Below are 20771 nucleotides of genomic sequence, written 5' to 3'. Positions count from 1 at the left end.
CATTTGAAAGCATGGAGTTTAAGATCACAAACCTTGAATCTTTGCATGCAAAACAAGTATTTTAGTTCAGAGCGTTATCTGAATAATACAAATTCATCCATTTCGTCCATTTACTGGCCAGGAGAGATTTATACCGACTATTGGCAAAAACCCATTGATAGCATCTCTACCATTCTTAGGCCATCAAGCACATCAATACCACAGGGAAGCTCGGTTTTGAGAGACTTCACTGGCGGATAGTTCACGTATAAACAGGGAAAGGATGAGAATGGATGTTTTCTACATCGCTGCTGTAAACCCATTAGCCCCATTAGCAGCATTGGCCGCCGCTAATGGGATTGGAGTGGTGGATGTGTTGGCGGAGCGGAGGACGAGAGCCCGTCTGAAATAATTGTAGCTAAGCTTAAAATATCAATCCACCACCTGCATTAAAAAAAAAGGAATAAATACATTCAATTGACTGGTAATATTAGCTTGGATTAATAAAGCGCTGTGCCAATAAACAGAAGTCACACTTTCAGTTCAGAGAGAACTTGATCGGTCGCTTTCCTACGCTTCCCGTTACCGAGCCGTGCGACTGAACACACTGGCGCCGGCCCAGCGGTCGCTGGCAGATGAAACTACTTCAACTGGTTTGCTCTTAAAGCCGGATGATCACAGTTTGATAAACCACTTGAGCTCATCTAACGCAACGAAAGACACACACAGCTACTCGTGAAGCTCGCTCGCCTCTCTGATGTATCGGGATCTTGGACGACGTCGGCTCTGTGACGCACGTGAATCCTTCAAAGTGTACACAGACGTCAAGGATGCAGTGTGTGAATGAACACACACGCCTCTGTTTGGAGGCTCGCCTGTGCAGCACCAAGTAGGCCAAGTCACCTGGAGGGAGAAAGACTGCTGCCGAGGGGCTACGTTCACCCAACAGATTGGCTACCTGCCGACATTAAGGACCTTTACAGCCACAACCAGGGATACGGGTGTTAAACTTAAAATAAAGCAGTAATACCTTGAGTACCTCGAGGGAAGGTCTGGCCAGAGACCCCATGAACTAGAAAGTAGAACTCTAGAGAAGTGTGTTTCAATCTTTTTTTGAGCCGCGGCACATTTTCTACAATAAAACCAACAACCAAAAAGTCACATTGTAGCATAATACAGCATGTATGGTGGGCAATTATTGCGTGGCATGGAAGAGTATTCAATTACTAGGCCAGCCACTGTATTGCAGGCAACTAAATAATATTTTTTTGGGATCGATTAAGTGAAAAGATTTCCCACGGCGCACCTGACGATCTCTCGGCACACTGGTTGAAAAATCACTGCTCTTGAGTGCAGATATCTGCCAGGTGCGTCTGCCAATGGGCCCGAAGATGTCGGAAAACAAACTTTATTCAAACAAACAAAAAAGCGGTGCAATATGCAGGCAACCGCATAAAAGTCGCAGAAAACACGTCATACAATCAGATAATCGTCCTTCGAGCATGCAGCCATAACTGTCCCCGCCTAAAATATATAATGCTGCTTATTGCAATGAACGGAAGTGACCGTATCTGAACGTCTTCTTTGATGCCGAGCTCGACAAAAGACCGGCGGTCGGAGTGCTGTCCCAGTCACACGGCGGATCAAAGAGGCTCGGGGGAATCCGACGTGGGGAACATCGGCGCGGGACAATGGAGGACGCCATGTGATATAATGTTGTTTGATAGGAAAAGCCAGTGAGTGTTAGCATGGGTGGGTGTGTCATACAACACAATGTACGCATCGCCCGACACAGCAGGGGAACAAAAACTCATTTACAGCCACCGCGGGACACAGTGTACAGCGCGGTGAAACATTTACCATACAGTCTCCAACGCAAACAGTGACGTCCTAACGAGCAAGGAAACCCCACGTTTAAAATATATATATATATATATATATATATATATATATATATATATATATATATATATATATATATATATATATATATATAAAAAACATGAATGCTGTGACAATACATTTGACTCCTACATATAAACCATGAGCCTACTGTATAGCCCATTCAGTTCCAATGTCCATAACAAATCAAATTATTTTGCCCTGAAATAAGACAATTGCATCTTGCATTCAGCCGCCGGCTTGAGGAAAGTACATTTTATGGCATTGGTGCGACTTTATCTGCAAGCTTGGGAAAGAAACGTGCCATTATTGCCTTCAGTACATTATGTTCTTTCGCCATGCGTGTCAACAATGGACAGGATATCTTTCTGTACATTGCCCTCCCCCAGACCGTGAGGGAGGGGAAAAAAAAGGCACACATTCAACGTCACATACATGACTCAGCCTTCGACAAAGAAAGAGAGCTAGACCCCCACCGACACACGGTTTGAGCAGGCAGGTCGGTAACGATAAGGTAAACAGAGAAGAGCAGCGAGCCACAGAGAGAGAGGAGGAGGAGAAACAAGAGCCTTTTTAAGAAAGGGGGAAACAGCGAAAAAAAGCAAAGCAACCCCTGGTTTTAGTGTGACCTTCAGAGAACACACAGCATCCAGCGATCACAAACGTCTGTAGAGACGAGTTAAACCCACTGGAGATGGAAGCTTTTCATGCCTTAAATGTTTTTAGACTCCGACGTACAATTAAAAACCTATTAAATGACTCGCATTAGTAATTGCTTCTGAGAAAATACAACCACAAAAATGAGCTCGAACTGAACCCTGAGTGGTTAAATAGTCACATCAGTTAACTCTTTGTCCTCACACAGCAAACACACGTCACATCTCTGCTGGTCGATGTGACGCAAGCCTCCACCTTTAAGACACGACGATGCCCTCAGAGAGCTATTCACCCTCAGACAGCTATTCACCCTCAGACAGCTATTCACCCTCAGACAGCTATTCACCCTCAGAGAGCTATTCACCCTCAGAGAATCCGGCTGCATTTAACTCTCACTGACTTTCTAATTTCCGGGAAAAGTATTATGCAAGCAACAGGATCCTGGAAAGAAGAGCCTACTGGCCAGAAATGGTACCATTGGTGTCCACCTGTTTTTAGTAGCAAATATACAAGAACGTAATGGAAGTTTATGAAGAATATGTAGATGTTCATTATGTTTTCGGGCACGAGGAAGTTAGAGACGAGATGGCGTGACACAACTGAAACAGAGGATGCGCGATCCTTTTACATCTGCTTTTTGTTTCTATTTTCGACTCAAGCCAGTTCAAGTTAACAGACTAATCAGGTTCTACACGTCCAGTTCTACTAATTCTTTCTCGACCAAGTCGATGATCCTGTTGCGAGAAGTTAAAAAACCCACATTTTTAAAAAGCAATTATTGCAAAAACCTAGGAAAAAAAAAAGAAATGTACAAGACATCCAAATTAAAATGGAAGAGCTGAGCTGTTTTTAAATAATCAATTATCAAGATTAAATGTAGATAATTGATCAATCATTTCAGTAATTTCTCAAGTAGAAATATTGTAACAAACAATTCCATTTTCTTGATTCCAGCCTCTCGTATGAATTGATCTACAATAACATTTATCAATTTATATTATAATAAAACAAGACACTTCAAGGCGTCAAATTTGGCTCTGTGTCGGCCATTTTCTTTTATTGGAAAAATGTATCTGCAGATGAATCAATAATGAAAACAATAGCCCTGATTGCCATCTGGATTCGATATTGTTTTGATCGTCCAGCTCTACCGATTAGCTCTCACTTTAGACACCTCGGTGCACACATTTCAGCCAGCGATGATCTAGCCGCCAGCGCACAGCAGCAACGCGGTGGAGCCGAGCAGAAGGGAGACCGGCCTTCACGGCCACTGGGCAGGAACAATAGTTTGCTCTCGGGGTGCCAGTCCAGCTCCGTCTCCTCACATAAAACCAGAGCTGCCAGCCTGCAGCGCTGAACTCTGCGAGAGACGAACTCGGTCACTGAGCCGCCGGTCTCCATTAAACAGTCCAGGAAAAAGGAAGGTTTTTATCACGACGTCTTTGAGTCACTTTGGCAGCTGATTGGCAGTCAGACAAATGGAAGACGTCTTGTCGAGAGGATTTTATTCCAATCGCACATTTCACTGTGTTATTATTCATCATAGATATCTAGCTTGTACTTTTTAAAAGCTAAAGATAATGACAGGTGTTTCTTTTTTAGTTCCTTTTAGTCTTTAAATTGATGATTTTGTCCGTCAATCACAGAAATACAAAGAAAAGTGATATAAAATAGAACAAATAACAAAACATGACCATTTATTATTTGATGCATTTATAAAAGTGAATTCTTAAAATGCAGACTGATGGCATTACCTGGTGAAATGGCTTTTTTGACATCTAGGTCAAATGTCATGTTTGCTCAGACATACAACCCCTCTGGCTTTTTGTTGCCTTGCTTTAGAAACGCATCCAGTTCCAACGTCTTTAAGTTAATCAATGCTTTAAAAACGTACATGTGAAATGAAGTACCTTCGATAGCATTTAGCTGAGAGATATGCCGCCTCATCTTTACTCAGAAAGTTATCCGAGAGAGGATAAGAACAGAAGCTAATCAGATAACCACATACTAACAAGCTGCAACATGCATTGACTTTGAGCTCTGCATTGTGTAAGTGTAAGTTAATTTAATAATTTTCATAAGATCATTTTATCTGAGAGATAATTTTCTGGGACACAATCATGAAATCATGCATGTCTTATCCGTGCATCCTCATGTACATAACTTGCATTGCGTGACTGTACAGCATGTTGTTGCTTATGCATGAGTGGGCATTACGCCGGTTTCGACATCTGCAACCATTCATTATTCATATCAAAAATTTCCTTCCGACTATGAAAGACAGCGCAGTGCAAAGTATATCTCAACGCCTCCTCCGGGTTGGGTTATAAATTGCGCTGATAATTCTCTTTTTTAACCACTTGATCGTGAAGTCAGAATGTGGCAAACGCACATTCAAAATGTTTAGACGCTGGGGGAAAATTCCCAGAGGTGTTTGCACCTTCACATGAGAGGTATTACCAGAACAACAAGAACAAAAAGGAGTGGTCTGGCGAAGGCACGGCGAAAGAGGAGCGCAAAAACAAGGGCATGCTGCAAATCACAGCAGCCATGCGGCATCGCAGGATCATAAAAGTCACGCTGGATGCAATGAGTGGATGAGCTTCAGGGAGAGCTAAGCTAAGCTACTGGCTTGGTTAGCTTCCATTTCACCTTCAAGCCTCCCGTCGCTCCTTTCACGGCTGGAGCAGCCCAAAAGAAACAAAAACACACACAGGGCCGTCTCTGTTTCGCTGTAATCCAGCCAGTAAACAGAGGAGACGAAGTGTTCAGGGATTTGTTTCATAAGATTTCATTCTTATCAGCTACTGTTGGGCATTTGTCATGCAGCCCAGAGACAAAGACAAGCATTCACACATGATGGAATATTCGGAGCGACGCCGACAGCAGAAACAGCTGATCAATCACGTGGTTAAATGTTCCTGTATCCCATTTAGTGCATCAAAATATTTTTCTAAAAAAAAAAAAAAGTGAGCCAAACAAATGCTTTTCATATATAGACATATGTGGATGGAAACTCTTCTCCTCAGTAACCAGTACAGGTGCTGCTGGGAGTCCACTGGTGGGAAGGACGAGCAGCACTGGCCCACGTGGGCATGAGGAGGCGGATCTACTTATGCAACAGTCGCCCCCAGAAAGGGAAACGTTTACAATGTGGTCACAACGGACAGAACACATAGTTCTTTTAACGGGAGGGTCCTCTAACTATGTCCTGGGTTCCTTCTTTGCATAGTGCTCACATGGCCTTTGAGCAAGCTTCAGAGGACACCGTTCAGACAGAGGGGCACAAGGACAAGACACATTAAACCTTTGCTTACGCAAAACATTCAGCGTGTGTGTAGTGAAGAGGAAATCAGCTGATGCTGCATTTGAAAAACTCCATGAGGCTGCAAACTTTCTTCCTTTTTTTTTTTTTTTTAATCTAAAAATATTTGTGCTGCAAAAAACAGGAGCGTCTCTCACACACACAGGACAGCTCGAGCACTGAAGCTGGGAAATCCCGATCAGGCAGCAGAGGGTACGTAAAAAGCCCCTATAGGCCGCCTCATCCTATAGATGACCTATGAGAGGAAACTGGTTGGACAAGCTGAACCCTATGGTGTTTGGTTACCGGACTGGTGTCAAAAGATCCAGCGCAAACATGAAAACACCTCCGAGTGTATGATGAGCACGAGCAAAAACACACAGCAACACCCTCGAGCCCTTTAAACTACTTCAAAGTTATTTAATTACACGGAAGACTAATCAACAGGAGAGAAAAATAACTAAATTGCACAGCAATCAGGTGAGTCAACACCTTTAAATATGAAGTTGTCCAGCTGGACAGTCTTCTCCACGAGCGCTAATCGTGTTTCATAATAACAATCATTTTCAAATGGCTGTGAAACTAATGATCACAAACCCAACAGTGTATTTTGCAGAATATAGGATTAGCAGGCAGAGAGAGAAAGTCCAACAAAGTGTTACTGCAGAGAAGAATGCTAATACACCGCCACACTCATACCACGTCTAGAAGTTAAAATCCAAACTATAATCGGTATGTGGGAGACTATCATTACTCACAATTACCGTGGCTAGAAATGTGTGCAACCTCACACCATGCGCGCTTTCTCCAGTGATGCCGACATTACCAGCCTGAGCTAGCTCACCGTAAACACAGCGAGATCCCACAGTTGCAACTACGGCGTCATTGCAGACACAAAACCCGTTCTCTGCTGTGCCTTTAAACAATAAAGACCTCTAGCTGAGCAGCAAGCAGATTGTATCTATCAAATAAAAGCATGGAATCTGGACACGGTTATTTAAAAACAGCAGGGGGGGGGAGGGGGGACTGATGACAGAATGATGCCCTATCACAGCCTCTAGCCTCCCAACACAGAGCCCCTTTCTGCCTGAAATTACTGCTGCCTTGGAAACCTTCGGATTACTGCAGGGACTGCATTCCCTGTTCCCAATGGGAAGTGTGAGAGCTGGCACAGAGGAGTGAGAAGCCGACAGCAGCACGCTAAAAAGGGTTTGCATGCAATGAGGCCCGTGTGTGTGTGGTTGCATGGCCATGAGTTTGTTTGTTGGAAAGTGGAAAGAGGGCACTGAGGTTTTAAACATGCAAGGCTGTCATCGCAGATAGCCGTTACCAGGGAAGGATGTCTCATTCGTGAAGTTAAAATCAACACCCCCCCTTGGAAGTTTTCTTGAATTTAAATGACCAGCTACAAATGTGTTGATTCCCTCAGTCAGTATCCCTGTTTCCACCGGCCCTCAGGAGGCCGAGAGCAGAACGCTGCTGTGTTTCAATGCTGTGTTGTTATTTCTACTTTGTTTGCCTGCTATGTGCATTGAAGATGTAGCGTGCTAATAGGCACGCTACATCTTATGAACAACACCTGAACTCTTTTGAAATAATCAAATGGGAATGTGATCATTCTTCAGGAAAAGAAATAAAAGAGTACAAAGAACACAAACAGAAACTAAGAAGAGGATTTACCAAAGGTTGGTTCAGTGAGCTCGTATTTCTCTCTTCAGTCTGACCAATTATTTAGACTTATTCTATACCACTTTGCTTCTCTCTTGCAAATACCATGAAGCTATTACACCAGAGACGGTGTTACTTATTCATTAGATCCTTCCATAAATCTCATCCTTGTCTAGCTCAATAAATGATGAGCATTAAAGTTTGTTTACGATGCTTTGGGGATAATGTTTTCAAACATATAGTATGTGGAAATCATCTGACCCTCTACATTGTCAGGAAATGCGATTGGGGATTTGTCATCACGGACAAATTGACTAGGACTTTGGAGAAAGACGAAACAGTCCTCAGGCCACACGATAGAAGGTTATCTCCTCCTGAGTCACCAATCTGGATAAAGGTAGCATGTTAGCCGGCTTGCTAATCCCATTTCACAAAACCCCTGCGTATTATTCTTACCTGCTCCGTGCATGGTAAACTACACACACCATGTCTTATAATGAAACTTATTCACATTGTGTAACATAATATGGATCCGTTAAATGTGTAGACTGTTGCTCATCACCGTTATGCATCCTGTATCTACACTCATTGGTTGACCCACATTTATCCATTTTAATTTAGTATTTCACTTGTTTTTAACCATTTATTAGGTAGGCTGACAACGCTAACAGAAAAAAAAGCTTGATTATTTTGTATTTCTTATCATTATAATAGTCATTCAGGTTAAAATATCATGCCCAATACTAACTAAACAATGTAAAGACATCAGCTTGGGAGTTACAAGCTTGTCAGATGGTTAAGTCCATTAATTGGAAAATAACCCACTGAAGTAATGGTTACAATCGGTACCATTATAAATCTCAAAGAGAAAGCAGCTTGTCACGTTCATGATTTCTTAGTTATCGTTTTTAAAACGTAATGTACGTTACCAGCCATCAGATAAGTCAGGTTTTCATCCACAGCCCATGTTAACTGGTGTAGGTTAGCTAGCTTATGCTGCTATTCAACAGCTGGGCTAGCTAACCCACTTAAAAACATAATAAATACAAAATTCAACAACAACAAACTTCATCAAACAGGTGGGTCAAGTACCGAGAAATAAAACACGCAAACGGTCCTCTCGTGGGTCTCGTCTCGTCACAGTAACGAGCCGATAACGTTAGCCGAGTAACGCGGAGGAGTCATGTCACTGAACACCGATGACAGGCGGATGTAATGCGGCAAAAAGACACCACGCGACGGACCGGTGAGGTCGTCATTAAACGCGGTTTCTCCCATTAATACGCCTGTCATCGGGCTCACGTGTGGTTACTGAGGTTTCGTGAAGATGGAGACGTTAGCTTACCAGCACAGGAGAGCTACAATGAGGCACACCAACAAAACGCGCAGCCTCTTCATTATCTTCCCGCGGGGACCAACATCCTCGCTCTTTGGGGGGGCTTCTAGTCTCTCACGGCGACACAAGACACCGAAGACACGCTTTTTGTTGCCTTGTTGATTACAAATGAACCAACTGTCTTCTGTGGCTAAAACCTACACTTAAGGTTAGGCTATTTCTTGTCATTGTGCGGCACAGTTGGCCGCTTCTTGTTCGGCTTGAACAGCAACTGCTGCTGTGGAGGTAGCTGCCTCTCGGTATGTTCAACCCTTGCTCCCGAGTCTGGCCAATCAAATCGCAGCTGTGGATTTGTCGACCAATCATAGGTGTGTTCAACCCCTTCCTATCTGACCAATCAAACCGCAGCTGTGAATACGTTGACCAATCACAGGTGTGTTCAACCCCCTGCTCTGTGTTGACCAATCATAGGAGCCGTAGCGGACAAAACGCCCCCTTTGGACAGAGGGTGAGCTGGTGACTGTGGAGCTGGAGCCGAACGCGTCACCTATATCCTGATAAGTAAATCACCAAAGCACGCAATATTTAAATTGTATTACTCAATAGTCTGATGTCAAACGTTTCAATATAAATGACTAACGCGGAAACCTTTGATTTGGTAAAAGACAACACACGTGGAAGTCCAAATTACTTGATGAGGTGTGCGGTGAGGAATGTGAACATTGTGTACTTTCCCCCTCAGCACTTTCATGTCGGACAAAAATGTATATTTAAGACCATCTAAATAAAAGGTACTTCAAAAACATTCGTTATTAAGCATCGATTGGATTGCAATGCAGCTAAATTGTATTATCTGTATCATGTATTTATTATATCATAAACATTATCTATCATCATGGATCAATGTCATTAGGCTCGTTCGTTAGAGCTGCGCCTCGCCTGGAATCCAGACGAGAGCAGCGGCCGCAGCAGGAGGCGTTGACAAAAAACTGCAATCAAGTCGGACAGTTGTCAGCTGCCTTCAAAGTAAACATAGGAAGTCACAGAAAAAAGTACTTCCTGTTAGTTCCGAACTTTTGTTTACTTGTAGTTTACAGATCACGTTTGGATTTATTATATGTGTTTATAAATATATATATTGATGTAGAAATGACTGTGTAGCTGCATCCTTTGGTATTTTTATGTCTGCCTGTGAAATACATTACTACTGGTTTAGATATGTGTTATGAAAATACGATTTTGTATTATCAACCACACAAGATGTGTTTTTAGATTAAACATGAGACAAATAGTCAATAATCGAGGGTTAAGTATTACAACTACACATAAAATAAGGATTTTCTACAACACGTTGTGTTTGCTGTCAGATCTAAGAGCCAATCAGCTCTCTGATGTGGCGAGATCCAGGCGTTTCCCATCATGCACTGGGCCAAGCAGTCGTTTGAGAGCAACTGCGGCGACTGACTCTGAAATTGACAGCCGGCTTGGTCTCGTGAGAGTATCGTTGACCACGTGTGCATGACGTCAGAGCAAATCGGGACCAAGTCGGACACAAATCTAACCGGCATGCATTGCGCGCCGATCGCCGCCGATCGATTCTGCGCAGAACTGGCTCATCTCGAACGAACCTAATTTCATGTTTCATTGAATGGGTCAGAAACGTTAGCTGGAAATCCAGAGATCATTCAAATAAAAACGTAAATACACTGGAATGATATATACAGTATATATGAATTAGTCAGCATGGAAACTGTACTTTCACTGTATATGAAATTGTACTTTCTTGATTCTTGTTGTTCCAAGTTTATACTCATGGTTGAATGCACTTATAAAAGCGTCAGCTAAATGAAATGTGATGTAATGTAATGAAACACATGAACTCCAGAAAAACAAATCTTTATATTTTATTTATACATTGTCAATCCACTCTTTCCCCCCCTCCAAATGTGTCAATTTTATTGGGAATTAACTATTAGTTATTAAAACAAATAATTGTATTTCTGAACACACTATCTACGGTGTATTCTGTTTATCCCATATATAGACTGTGTATATAAGAGGGTTTACGACAACTACATATCCCACAGTGCAGTTCGGGAAAGCTAGCTAAATATGTGCCTGCACTTAAATGAAATCGTGGACTGTCTAATATATTTTGTATTATAAATATATGATATTAATAAGAGTAAGATACAATAAAACGACAAATAGATCCGACTTTGTTTGAAGTGATAATTTAAATGTGTATTTTTTATTATTTTTTTAAACCGGCGGGGTCCTGAGGTTTAGACAGTCGTCAGTACTAAAAGTGAGGAGAACATTTCCAACAGAAGTGAAGTTTTAGCTAGTTCGTGAACCCGCTTACGTAAACGGCCGTTGGTTGCCGTGACACCGCGCCGGGGCTCTTTCGGACCGTTGAGACGCCGCACGTCGCCATGGAGGCCGTCCGGGCGCTCGCGTGCCTCCTGTCCGTGTTCGCCGCTCTGCTCTCGGACAGGTTCGTGGTGCTGGCGTCCTTCTCCCAGTCGCTGGACAGCGACTTCACGTTCACGCTGCCCGCCGGACGCAAGGAGTGCTTCTACCAGACCATGAAGAAAGACGCCTCGCTGGAGCTCGAGTATCAGGTGATTTATACAAAACACACGCGCATCCACTTGGGATGACGTCATCTGAGTTAAACTGCCCTCCAAGAAAACTACCTGTCTCTGTCTGACACCCAAAGCGAGGGGCAACACTGACACATTAAAGTTGTGGATCATCCATTTGTATTAATTATGTTTTTCCTGTTGAGCAATGGACACACACACACACACACACACACACACACACACACCTCGAGGAAACCTGTTCTGCAGGTCAGTGTGCAGCTGACTCTGATTTTCTGGTGTCTCCAGATGTCAGGGAGTTGCTCTCTCACACCCCCACGCCTTCTTTATGTCTGCAGCGTCTTACCCTGGAGGACAAAATGTGTCCAGGCCCATTGTGTCGCTCACTTTCTTTCATAATATTGTCTCTGGCCCCCGCAGGTGTTGGATGGCGCAGGTCTCGACGTGGATTTCTTAATCACCGCTCCTTCTGGCGAGGTGGTGTTCAGTGACTACCACAAGTCGGATGGAGTGCACACGTGAGTTGGGATTCTAGGATTATTTGATTTGTCATTATGCAACAAGGGGATTGCACAACGAAAATCCAGTCGTGGCCCATTTGTAACACAACAAATGCACAACATGGCCCATCAGCGTTGACGCCGTCTGATGCTTTCCCTCCAGCGTCCACGACACCGAGGCCGGAGACTACATGTTCTGCTTCGACAACACCTTCAGCGCCGTCTCCGAGAAGCTCGTCTTCTTCGAGCTGATCCTGGACAACATGGACAAGGACGAGGACGAGGTGGAGGACTGGAAGGAGTACGTCCAGGGGACGGACGTGCTGGACATGAAGCTGGAGGACATCATGGTGAGGGGTGCAGTAGAGTAGTTGTATAAAAGTGTTTAGTGGAGACTTATTTAGAACTGATGGTGCAGAATATGTTCTTTACAATAATTACTTCTGCTGTGAGGCAGTAGGTGGGAATGCGTCTAAAAGCAGACGGGTGGGAGAACCTTTATACATTAAAAACTCAGCACAATGTCACAAGAATGTCGTGAACTCTCTCCTATTGGCTGAGGGCAGCCAATTGTCTCAGCTTGCACCACAATAGCCTGCAACGCCCCGTCACCGGCAACTGCCTTTTGAATTTGGGTGAGAAGTCGCATAAGCCTTACTTCACTTACTCACTGGCTTTAAAAAAAAAAAGGCAGGAAATGCTTTTCCCAGCTGTGCAGGAGGTAGTTTTTTTTTTTTTTTTCTTTCAGATCACACCTGACCTGTTCTACGAACTCAGACGTAACCCTTCATTTTTGATCCCTCTGCGTGGCGTTTCGGTGATCGTTTCTATAACCTGTCCCCTCCTCAGGACACCATCAACAACGTGAAGGCTCGGCTGGGCAAAAGTGTGCACATCCAGACGGTGCTGCGGGCGTTCGAGGCTCGCGACCGGAACATCCAGGAGAGCAACTACGACCGGGTGAACTTTTGGTCCGTCGTCAACGTCGTCGTCCTGATGGTGATCTCGGGGGTGCAGGTCTACCTGGTGCGCTCGCTGTTTGACGATAAGAGGAAAATTCGTACATAACACCACCCTCCGGCTGGGAGGACACACAGGGAGAGAGACTAACTAACACGCCTGCCCTCGGATACATTTCTGGTTTTCTTCCCGTAGATCTTCTGACGTGTGACCTTTTAACGTAAGATGTCATCAATGCACACAAACAGATATTTTGACATTCTTTTGCTGTTGCTTCGGGAACGACTCGTAACCAATCGCCTCGCCTCTACTTTGCAAACTCGCTCTCTTTGCTGCAGAAAACTCCTCCCGTGGTCTCTCTTGTAAAACTCCTCCCTCGCTTCGCAGACTCTCCTCAGAAAGCGAAAAGCACTTTCGTGATGATTTTTCTAACGGAGCCTTAAGTTACTGGGCCAGTGGCCAAATGCAACAATCTTTGGACATTTGAGATAAACTAGATGAAGAAATGATACGATGTCTGAAGAATTTGTATTTCTGCCAATAAGAGTGCTCAGTCAGCAAGTATTCCCCTTTTTTTTTTTTTTTTTTTAAGTAGTTACACTCATAAAAGTAGCTTTTTGGTGGCTTGTATTTAGCTCCCTTTACCACAGCCATAATCATTCTCAACTTCTCATTCATGCCAATACTTGAGGAGGAAAGGAATCAAGGAGTCTCCTAACGACTACTGCGCTTCTCTCCTCTCGCGGCGGCCTGAAGCCGGGTGTCCGCTTACAGCCGCCTCCCTGTGTGAAGATGTCGCGCCTGCCGGCCCTCTCTTGTGACGACAGTCTATTTGTGTCTCTCCGACACCGGGGAGGTCGCGTGCAGCGCTCGGTTGAGTCCGTTCGCTGCCTCTCCACTCTCTTCTTTTTATTCTTTCATCTCTGCATTAATATTTTATGAGCCATCGCTACAAACTAACACCTGGTCGTTGCACTGCCTCTGAAGCCACGGAACAACATGGGTTTTGTCCTCATTCTTGGAGCGTAAATTAACAAATGGGCTCCAAAGTGTTTTGTTTTTTCAGGATAATCAGTTTGTTCTGACGTGAGTGAAGGAGCTGCTCAAGAAGGTTTTATATCGTTTGGTTTTCTTGTGATTTTTATTTTTTGGATGCCGGGAGGAGGATTTTGTTTTATTGTTGTCACTGAGCGCCGCATGTTTCCATCTTCTGACTTTGTGCTGTAAGATAAAGAACACACGGTGAGTTCATGCTGTCAGAATTTGCAGCGAGACACTACAGGCAAAAAATAAAGTGTTTTTTTTGTTTAAGCACTGGTCAATTGAGATTTTGCTTCCATGTCTTTTTAAAAATAGTGGAAATAAAACATACACATTTGTGTTTAATTTTACTACTTCTTGCATCTGTAGATTTCTCCTAAATTTACCAAACACTGCCTTTTTTAAATGCTCATTTGCATATTTAAACATAAGTTCAGAAAACCTTTATAATAAATGTCAGAAGTCAACTGGGGAAGTTTCATGTTTTTTTTTTTTTTGTGGTTTTCTTTTACCCTATTCAACTGAAATGTTTTCAAAAAAATATATTTAAAGGTTTTTAGACTAAGCCAGAAATCTCCACTCCAGCAGCAAACTGTCCAGTTTCATTCCTCTATAATCTGAAGGTTTTTACAGAGATGTGTGTTCATAGATCATTCATAGCCACATTTATGTTGATAGTATTTTCTGATTCAAGGCGTAAAACCAACGTTCTGTCTGTTTAAAAACTAAAAGAAGCAATCAATTTGAACCTGGCTTTATCTAATGCTTCAGATTCATGTTTTGGAAATATATAAAAATTAGCACTTATTCAAAGAGAATAAAATTCAGAATGTTCATACAAAAAAATAACTGCCTTAATGTAAATGTTTAATGGTGGTATAACCTGTAATGTCTCCCTTTTAATAGCCTTTTATTGGAAGTGCTGTAAAACCAAACTTGGAGCAGTTTGATTTGAAATTATACAGTTTGTTCATATTGTGGGTTCCTGGAATAATATCTAAGCAGTTTATGGTTTTAATCATCCTCAGTTTAAGTGCTTATGCCATCATGTTGTGTTTCATTAAAGTAACAAGTGAGGGATTTAATTTAAAGTGGTTCTATGAAAACGAGAAGACAATTATTTTGAAGTTACTGAGTAAGAGATTGTTAAAGTTTCTGGATCAACAGCTGTCTTTGTAAAGTTATATTTTGAAAGGATAATGTGATATTTATTCGACTAATGCCGTGTAGTTGCAAATGTGTATAAATTAAAACAATCCTACAGTCTTTCTGACTTCCGTGTGTTCCTACTCTTGAAGTGTTGTACCGCACCTGGAGGCCGCGCCTCAAACTATTTAGATACCTTTTAGGAAAGCTTGGGCTTCTTCAGGTGCATCACCTGCGCAGCGGGACAATCCGGGTCGGCCGTCATCTGGATCGGCCGGTGCAGAGATCTGATGATGAGACATTCCTTCAGTCTGGAACTCGAGACCTCCCCCGGATGCCGCCAGGCAGAGCTGAAAGGAAAAGAAGTGGCGTTGGAGCCGCTCTGCTCGCCGTCGCAGACTCACACTTTGAGCCGCTTCACTTACGGGCCTATCGGATGCTGCGCGAATGATCCGGTCCTTCTGGGAACACACGACTCGATCATCAGCTGGAATCAAACGGGTCGATGAGGTGAGAGGACGCCCAGAGCATCGGATAAGGAAGAGAGAAAAACACTCGTCTTTGTGTTGGCAGACTTTACCGAGGGGGTTGGCCTTGGCGGGTCCTTTGGGCTGCTGCGTGGACCGGCTGCCGGAGTCGCCTGAGGCCGACTCCCCGGGCCGCCGCTGCGAGAGAGACGAGGTTATCGGTGAACATCGGTCAACATGGTCGACTACAGAGATTGATGGGACAAAAGAAACAGTGGAGTCCTGCAAGTAGAAAATAATCTGACGTGCAATAAAAGAAAGCAGCGTCTCTTTTGTCTCGGGGAACTCTAGACGTTCCACTATGACAAGAGCCTGATGATGATGTTTCATCCATTTTCTACAGTTTTTGCAGTTATTAAAACACAATTTATGAAACTAGGGCCTTCTCTACACACTAAACAAAAACACTAAATATCTCTTGCAAAAAGCAAACACTTAACTTCACACACAAATTATATAAATAGCAATTTCCACAGATTTAGAGCCTTCATATTTTAATTTGCATGCTGTAAATATAGACAAATGCACAAATTCTATGTGTTTATTCTCAAAACCACTAACAGTATCAGAAAACTACTTTAACGAAATCTGCATTACGCTCTAAAATTGGCCTCCGTTGCTGTTCACACCAAATAGAATCATATCTATAGAGATCAAGCTCTGATTTCTCAGATCGTATTGGTTACAGGCGTTTTCCCAGATGCATTCTGGGTGCAGGTGATGATAATGGAGTGTGGTATTTCGATGGCAGTGTTGAACACGACACAGATAGGCTTTTCGTGTTCCGTGATGTGTCGACTGTAGATAAACATGTGCAGTTATTTGCAAAAGGCAATTCCATCTCTTTTATCTGCTGACATCAAACACAAGGAAATGTACTGAACACGAGGGTAAACTTCTGCAGCAAAATAACTTTTCACTGCACAGCAGAACGCTTATATAACAAAGCAGAAAACATTTTGCCTGATTGTTTCCAATCTTTTACATCTGGACCCCTCAGACTTCCACTAGATAAAACAATTGTAATACAAACTATATATATATATGCTTTTTTTTAAACGGTGTATTTATTGTTTGTGTGTGTCTACGTGTTGTATCTATGTCCCCGTACTGCAGGTGTGTGCCCACTGGGTGACAAACACAGGTTTTGATTGACTTATTGATTGAAATGCGTTTATAAGTGGCACAAACCTTCTTGCATTACGATAATCATAATGTATAAGTTACCTGTTTGCGGGCATGTTGTTCTGCGGGTTGTTCGGTCTTATGATGTCTGCAGAGCCGGGGCCTCGTAAGTGCAACACAGGCAGCTTTCAAAGGAAAAAAGAACAAAGGTAACGTCAACAGTTGGTAACGCGCCTCTTGTCTTTACGAGAGCCCGCCAGCAGGGGGCGCTGTGAGCTCTCCGATGAAGCGATTCACTTCCGGGAAAATGGCAGGCGGAGATTGACGCATCGAGCGCCGAATAAAAGAAAAACAATACCACCGCAAGCAGGTAAGACAATCATTATTATTTTTAAAACATTAAACACATCGCCAACTTGTTCGTGTAAACACGCGGTGACGTCAGGCGTGTCTGGGTTTTATTCGTCGCGTGAAAGCCGGAAGTAGCTCCACAGCGTTCTAACCGTTAAAACCCAGTTTCGGACCGGAGATGTTCACCGGGCTGTGAACGCAACACACGCAGGTGTGAGTCAAAGACGGTTAAAAAAAAAAGCTGTTAAAGACAAGCGAGACATTCACTACGCGGTGGACAGAGCACTCGTTTTTAAGCCAACGTAAACATAACTCAAATAAATTGGCACAAAGTAGTTCACACAGAGTCCATAAAGCTGATTTACGTGTTTGGTAAAATAATCGTTAATGTTGGCATCGAAATTACACCTGCTAATATTACGCAAGTACAATACTTATAAATATGCTCCCATGGTCCTATCCCCACAGTCTTCCAAGTGATTTAAAAATATCATAAAATAATTATATATATATATATATATATATATATATATATATATATATATATATATATATACCAAATTTAAATTGTCAGTTTGTGTCTCCAAGTGGCCTCTGCTGTTCTTTCCTCTACATGTAGTTGTTGTTGGACACCTTGTGGTAATCAGTGCATATGATGATGATAATGCCGTTTAATGTTAATGTGTCATATTAAGCAACTGAATTTTTATATATTTAACTGTGTGTGTGTGTGTGTTCAGGGTGATGGGACCAGACGGGGCCCCGGGTCCAGCTGTCCCCTGGCGGAAGGTGCTGTGGGAGCGCCAGCCGTTCCCGGACAACTACGTGGACCAGCGGTTCCTGGGGGAATTGCGGAGGAACGAGGGCATCCGGCAGTACCGCTACTGGGCCGTGGTGCGAGAGGCGGGCTTCGTCGGCGAGCAGCTGTCCTGCGTGGCCATCTTCATCACCCTCTGGCTCTACATGGAGCAGGTAAAGCTCCAGAAAACACTGTGTCCTTTCTTTTTTTTTTATAAATGTATATGATATGCATGATTCCGCCGTCCTCTCAGAGTCTGCTGTCCCCCGAGACGCTGCTGTGGACCAGCCTCGCCTGCGCCCTGCTGGGTTACGGTCTGCACCGAGCGCTGCCGTCTCAAGTCGACCCCGGCTGCGAGCGCCGGACCCGGCTGGCCGACCTGCAGAGCGCCGCCATTTTTCTCTCCTTCACCTTCGGCTTCTCGCCGGTCCTGAAGACGCTGACGGAGTCCGTGAGCACCGACACGGTGTACGCCATGTCCGCCTTGATGCTGCTGGCCCACCTGGTGTCCTTCCCCTACGCCCAGCCCTCGCCGCCCGGCAGCCTCTCCCTGAACGCGGCCCTGTTCGCCTCGGTGTGTCTGGCCTCCAGGTTGCCCGGGGCCCTGCACACCTTCGCCATGATCACCTGCGCCCTGCTGGTGTTCGCCCTGTGGCCCTGCCTGCTGCAGAGGCTGCGGGGGACCGCCCCCGGACAGTTCGCCGGGGTGTGTGTGGGAGTGTGTGTCGCAGGGGTGGCCGGCCTGGGGTCCCAGTGGCCGGGGGGAGCCGTGCTCCTGGCCCTGGCCTTGGGGAGCGTCACGTTGCTCTGCCCGCTGCTGCTGGTCCGGCTGCAGAGGCACAAGGACAACATCCAGGGACCCTGGGACGAGGCCGAGATCCACGAGGACCTCAGCGTCTTCGGCAACTAAGCGGGCCGAGACAAGAGGAGCAACGAGGCCGACACTCTGAGGCGTTACTGAGAGCTTTGTATGGATTAATTTACCGTCGGACAGCCATGACAACTTGTTGTACTCCAACCGAGAATATGAAGATGTTTTCTTTGGGTTCAAGCTGCTATTAGCTTCATAAGTGTTGACCTCTGACTTTATTAACACGCTGGACACGTTCTGATGCACCGATTTGATATCGGGGATGTTTCTTTTTTCATGGTTGAGTTCAGTGTGTTGTTGGTGTACGAACAGACGGATGCTTTGTGTTTTCAACCCGTGGGTTGTCGTGTTAAAATGAAACATTTAGACGTTTAAATGATGATTTTTAAAAGAGTTTTGTAATAAAGAAAAGTTTCCGCGGTGCAAGTTATTAAAATAGTTGGAAATTTTTTACTACAGTGGGAGTGTAACGCAACAGTAAATAAATAATGGAATCACATGTATTTTCAACACCCGACAGCTCCTTTCTAATGTATGTAATAATAATGAAGTATTACGCAGAATAACCTGGGAGATGCTTCATAAAACCGTCTCCTTTTGATCATCCTATAGAGCATCTGCTGCAGTAAACCAGTAACTATCTTTAAGATAAAAACTAATCACCTCTATTTTCCAAAGGCTAAAGAAATCATAATGATGAACAATGTCTTGCAGTATTCACTTTAATTTGAATATTTGTGGATTTCCAGGTGCTTTTCAATATTGTGTAACTTGCAATGTACAAAATATTCAGATTTTATCAAATGCAAGTAGGAGTCTGGCAGTAATTCATTATTTTGGACAAATATTTTAATTGTGATTGGCTATTTGTTTTGTTACATTATTTATTTTTGTCTTGTAGTTTCCATTTTGTCTGCTGTTATTGTGAACTGTATTCTAATTTGTGCCTTTTGGGACCGCCGGCCATTGTTGCATTTCCCGCCGCGCGCACCCGTATCCGTGACGTCACAGAGGCGTTGCCGGTTGATGAAAAACACCTGTTGAGATTGTCACGTTGCTTTTTAAAAAAGCAACTTTTTCATTATAACGATGAATTTTAACCATAAACCACAAAAAAAGAAGGTAGAATCGATAACTCCTCGTTTTCCATTAAAAATGAGACGAACACCAAAAGTGTTTGTTTTTGTTTCAATACATTAAAGAATGTTTTCACTTCAACGCAATAAAAACACACCACAGCTGAAACTTCTGCTTTTTTTGGGAGCCATCTTTTTTTTCTTTTTGTGAAAACAGTTGTAAATGGATACCAGAAAGCATGAATGTAGAAACGCGCGTGTGTGTGTGTGTGTGTGTGTGTGTGTGTGTGTGTGTGTGTGTGTGTGTGTGTGTGTGTGTGTGTGTGTGTGTGTGTGTGGCCGCTAGGTGGCGTACCTTCACCTCTACTCTCTCCGGCTTGGTGCTCCGTGTGCCCGCGTGCCTCGCGGTGGTTGTTGAGCGCTGCGGTGGCGCCATGAAGCAGCAGATGAAGCTCGACTTTAACAGAGTTCAATCGGCCTCCCGCTGCTTCTTCTTCCTCTTCTTCTTCTTCTTCTTCTTCTTCTTCTTCTTCTTCTTCCTCCTTACTCTTCCTCGGGGAACCGCGCTTCCACGTGCGACGGGGACGCGCGTCGTAGTGAAGGCGCGTCACCGGTTGCACGGTTGCAAATCATATTTTTAATCATATTTTGTATTTTTTTTTAAATGTATATTTTGTATTTTTAGACACTTAACAAAAACAAATGTTGCAAATTATATTTTTTCCTCCCTGAATATTTAGATAACACTGTATTTAACAGTGGCCCATATGCACCAGGGATCCCCAAATAAGCCAAAAGAACCATACACCCCAATAAACACACACACATATAAATAATGTAATAATAATTGTATGTAATAATCCTATTTCTGATTCTCTCCATTTATCTATCCATACGTAATTAAAATGACCCAAAATGTAACA

General features: G+C 43.6%; 4 protein-coding genes across 4 annotated transcripts in view; 2 read left to right on the top strand and 2 right to left on the bottom strand.

The window, feature by feature from the left end:
* Positions 1 to 8908, bottom strand: part of suco (SUN domain containing ossification factor) — a gene marked incomplete at both ends in the record, with an annotated part of 36729 nt that extends 27821 nt beyond the window's left edge. Inside the window, one exon of the mRNA XM_079220842.1 lies at positions 8856 to 8908. Coding sequence (XP_079076968.1) covers positions 8856 to 8908 — 53 coding nt within the window. The remainder of the gene's footprint in view (positions 1 to 8855) is intronic.
* A 2373-nt stretch (positions 8909 to 11281) lies between these two features.
* tmed5 (transmembrane p24 trafficking protein 5) lies at positions 11282 to 15219 on the top strand (the record flags this gene model as incomplete). The annotated part of the gene is made up of 4 exons (XM_079221312.1): positions 11282 to 11470; positions 11873 to 11970; positions 12116 to 12302; positions 12802 to 15219. The coding sequence occupies 4 exons, from the start codon at positions 11282 to 11284 to the stop codon at positions 13018 to 13020; spliced, it is 693 nt and encodes a 230-aa protein (XP_079077438.1). The 3' UTR covers positions 13021 to 15219.
* Positions 15220 to 15298: 79 nt separating this feature from the next.
* LOC306738913 (uncharacterized protein) lies at positions 15299 to 20340 on the bottom strand (the record flags this gene model as incomplete). Its single annotated transcript, XM_079220841.1, has 5 exons — positions 20204 to 20340; positions 16854 to 16936; positions 15680 to 15764; positions 15525 to 15586; positions 15299 to 15449 (listed from the first exon to the last, which is right to left on the bottom strand). Exons 1-5 carry the CDS (start codon positions 20282 to 20284, stop codon positions 15299 to 15301), a joined length of 462 nt encoding a protein of 153 aa, XP_079076967.1. The 5' UTR covers positions 20285 to 20340.
* On the top strand, positions 17847 to 20006 carry pigc (phosphatidylinositol glycan anchor biosynthesis, class C; the record flags this gene model as incomplete). Its single annotated transcript, XM_079221549.1, has 2 exons — positions 17847 to 18074; positions 18155 to 20006. The coding sequence occupies 2 exons, from the start codon at positions 17847 to 17849 to the stop codon at positions 18809 to 18811; spliced, it is 885 nt and encodes a 294-aa protein (XP_079077675.1). The 3' UTR covers positions 18812 to 20006.
* Positions 20341 to 20771: the final 431 nt, after the last annotated feature.

This window comes from Taurulus bubalis (assembly GCF_910589615.1).
Source record: "Taurulus bubalis genome assembly, chromosome: 7".
NCBI lineage: Eukaryota > Metazoa > Chordata > Actinopteri > Perciformes > Cottidae > Taurulus > Taurulus bubalis.
The sequence above is the reverse complement of the archived record's forward strand: the minus strand, read 5'-3'. Positions and strand labels throughout refer to the sequence as shown.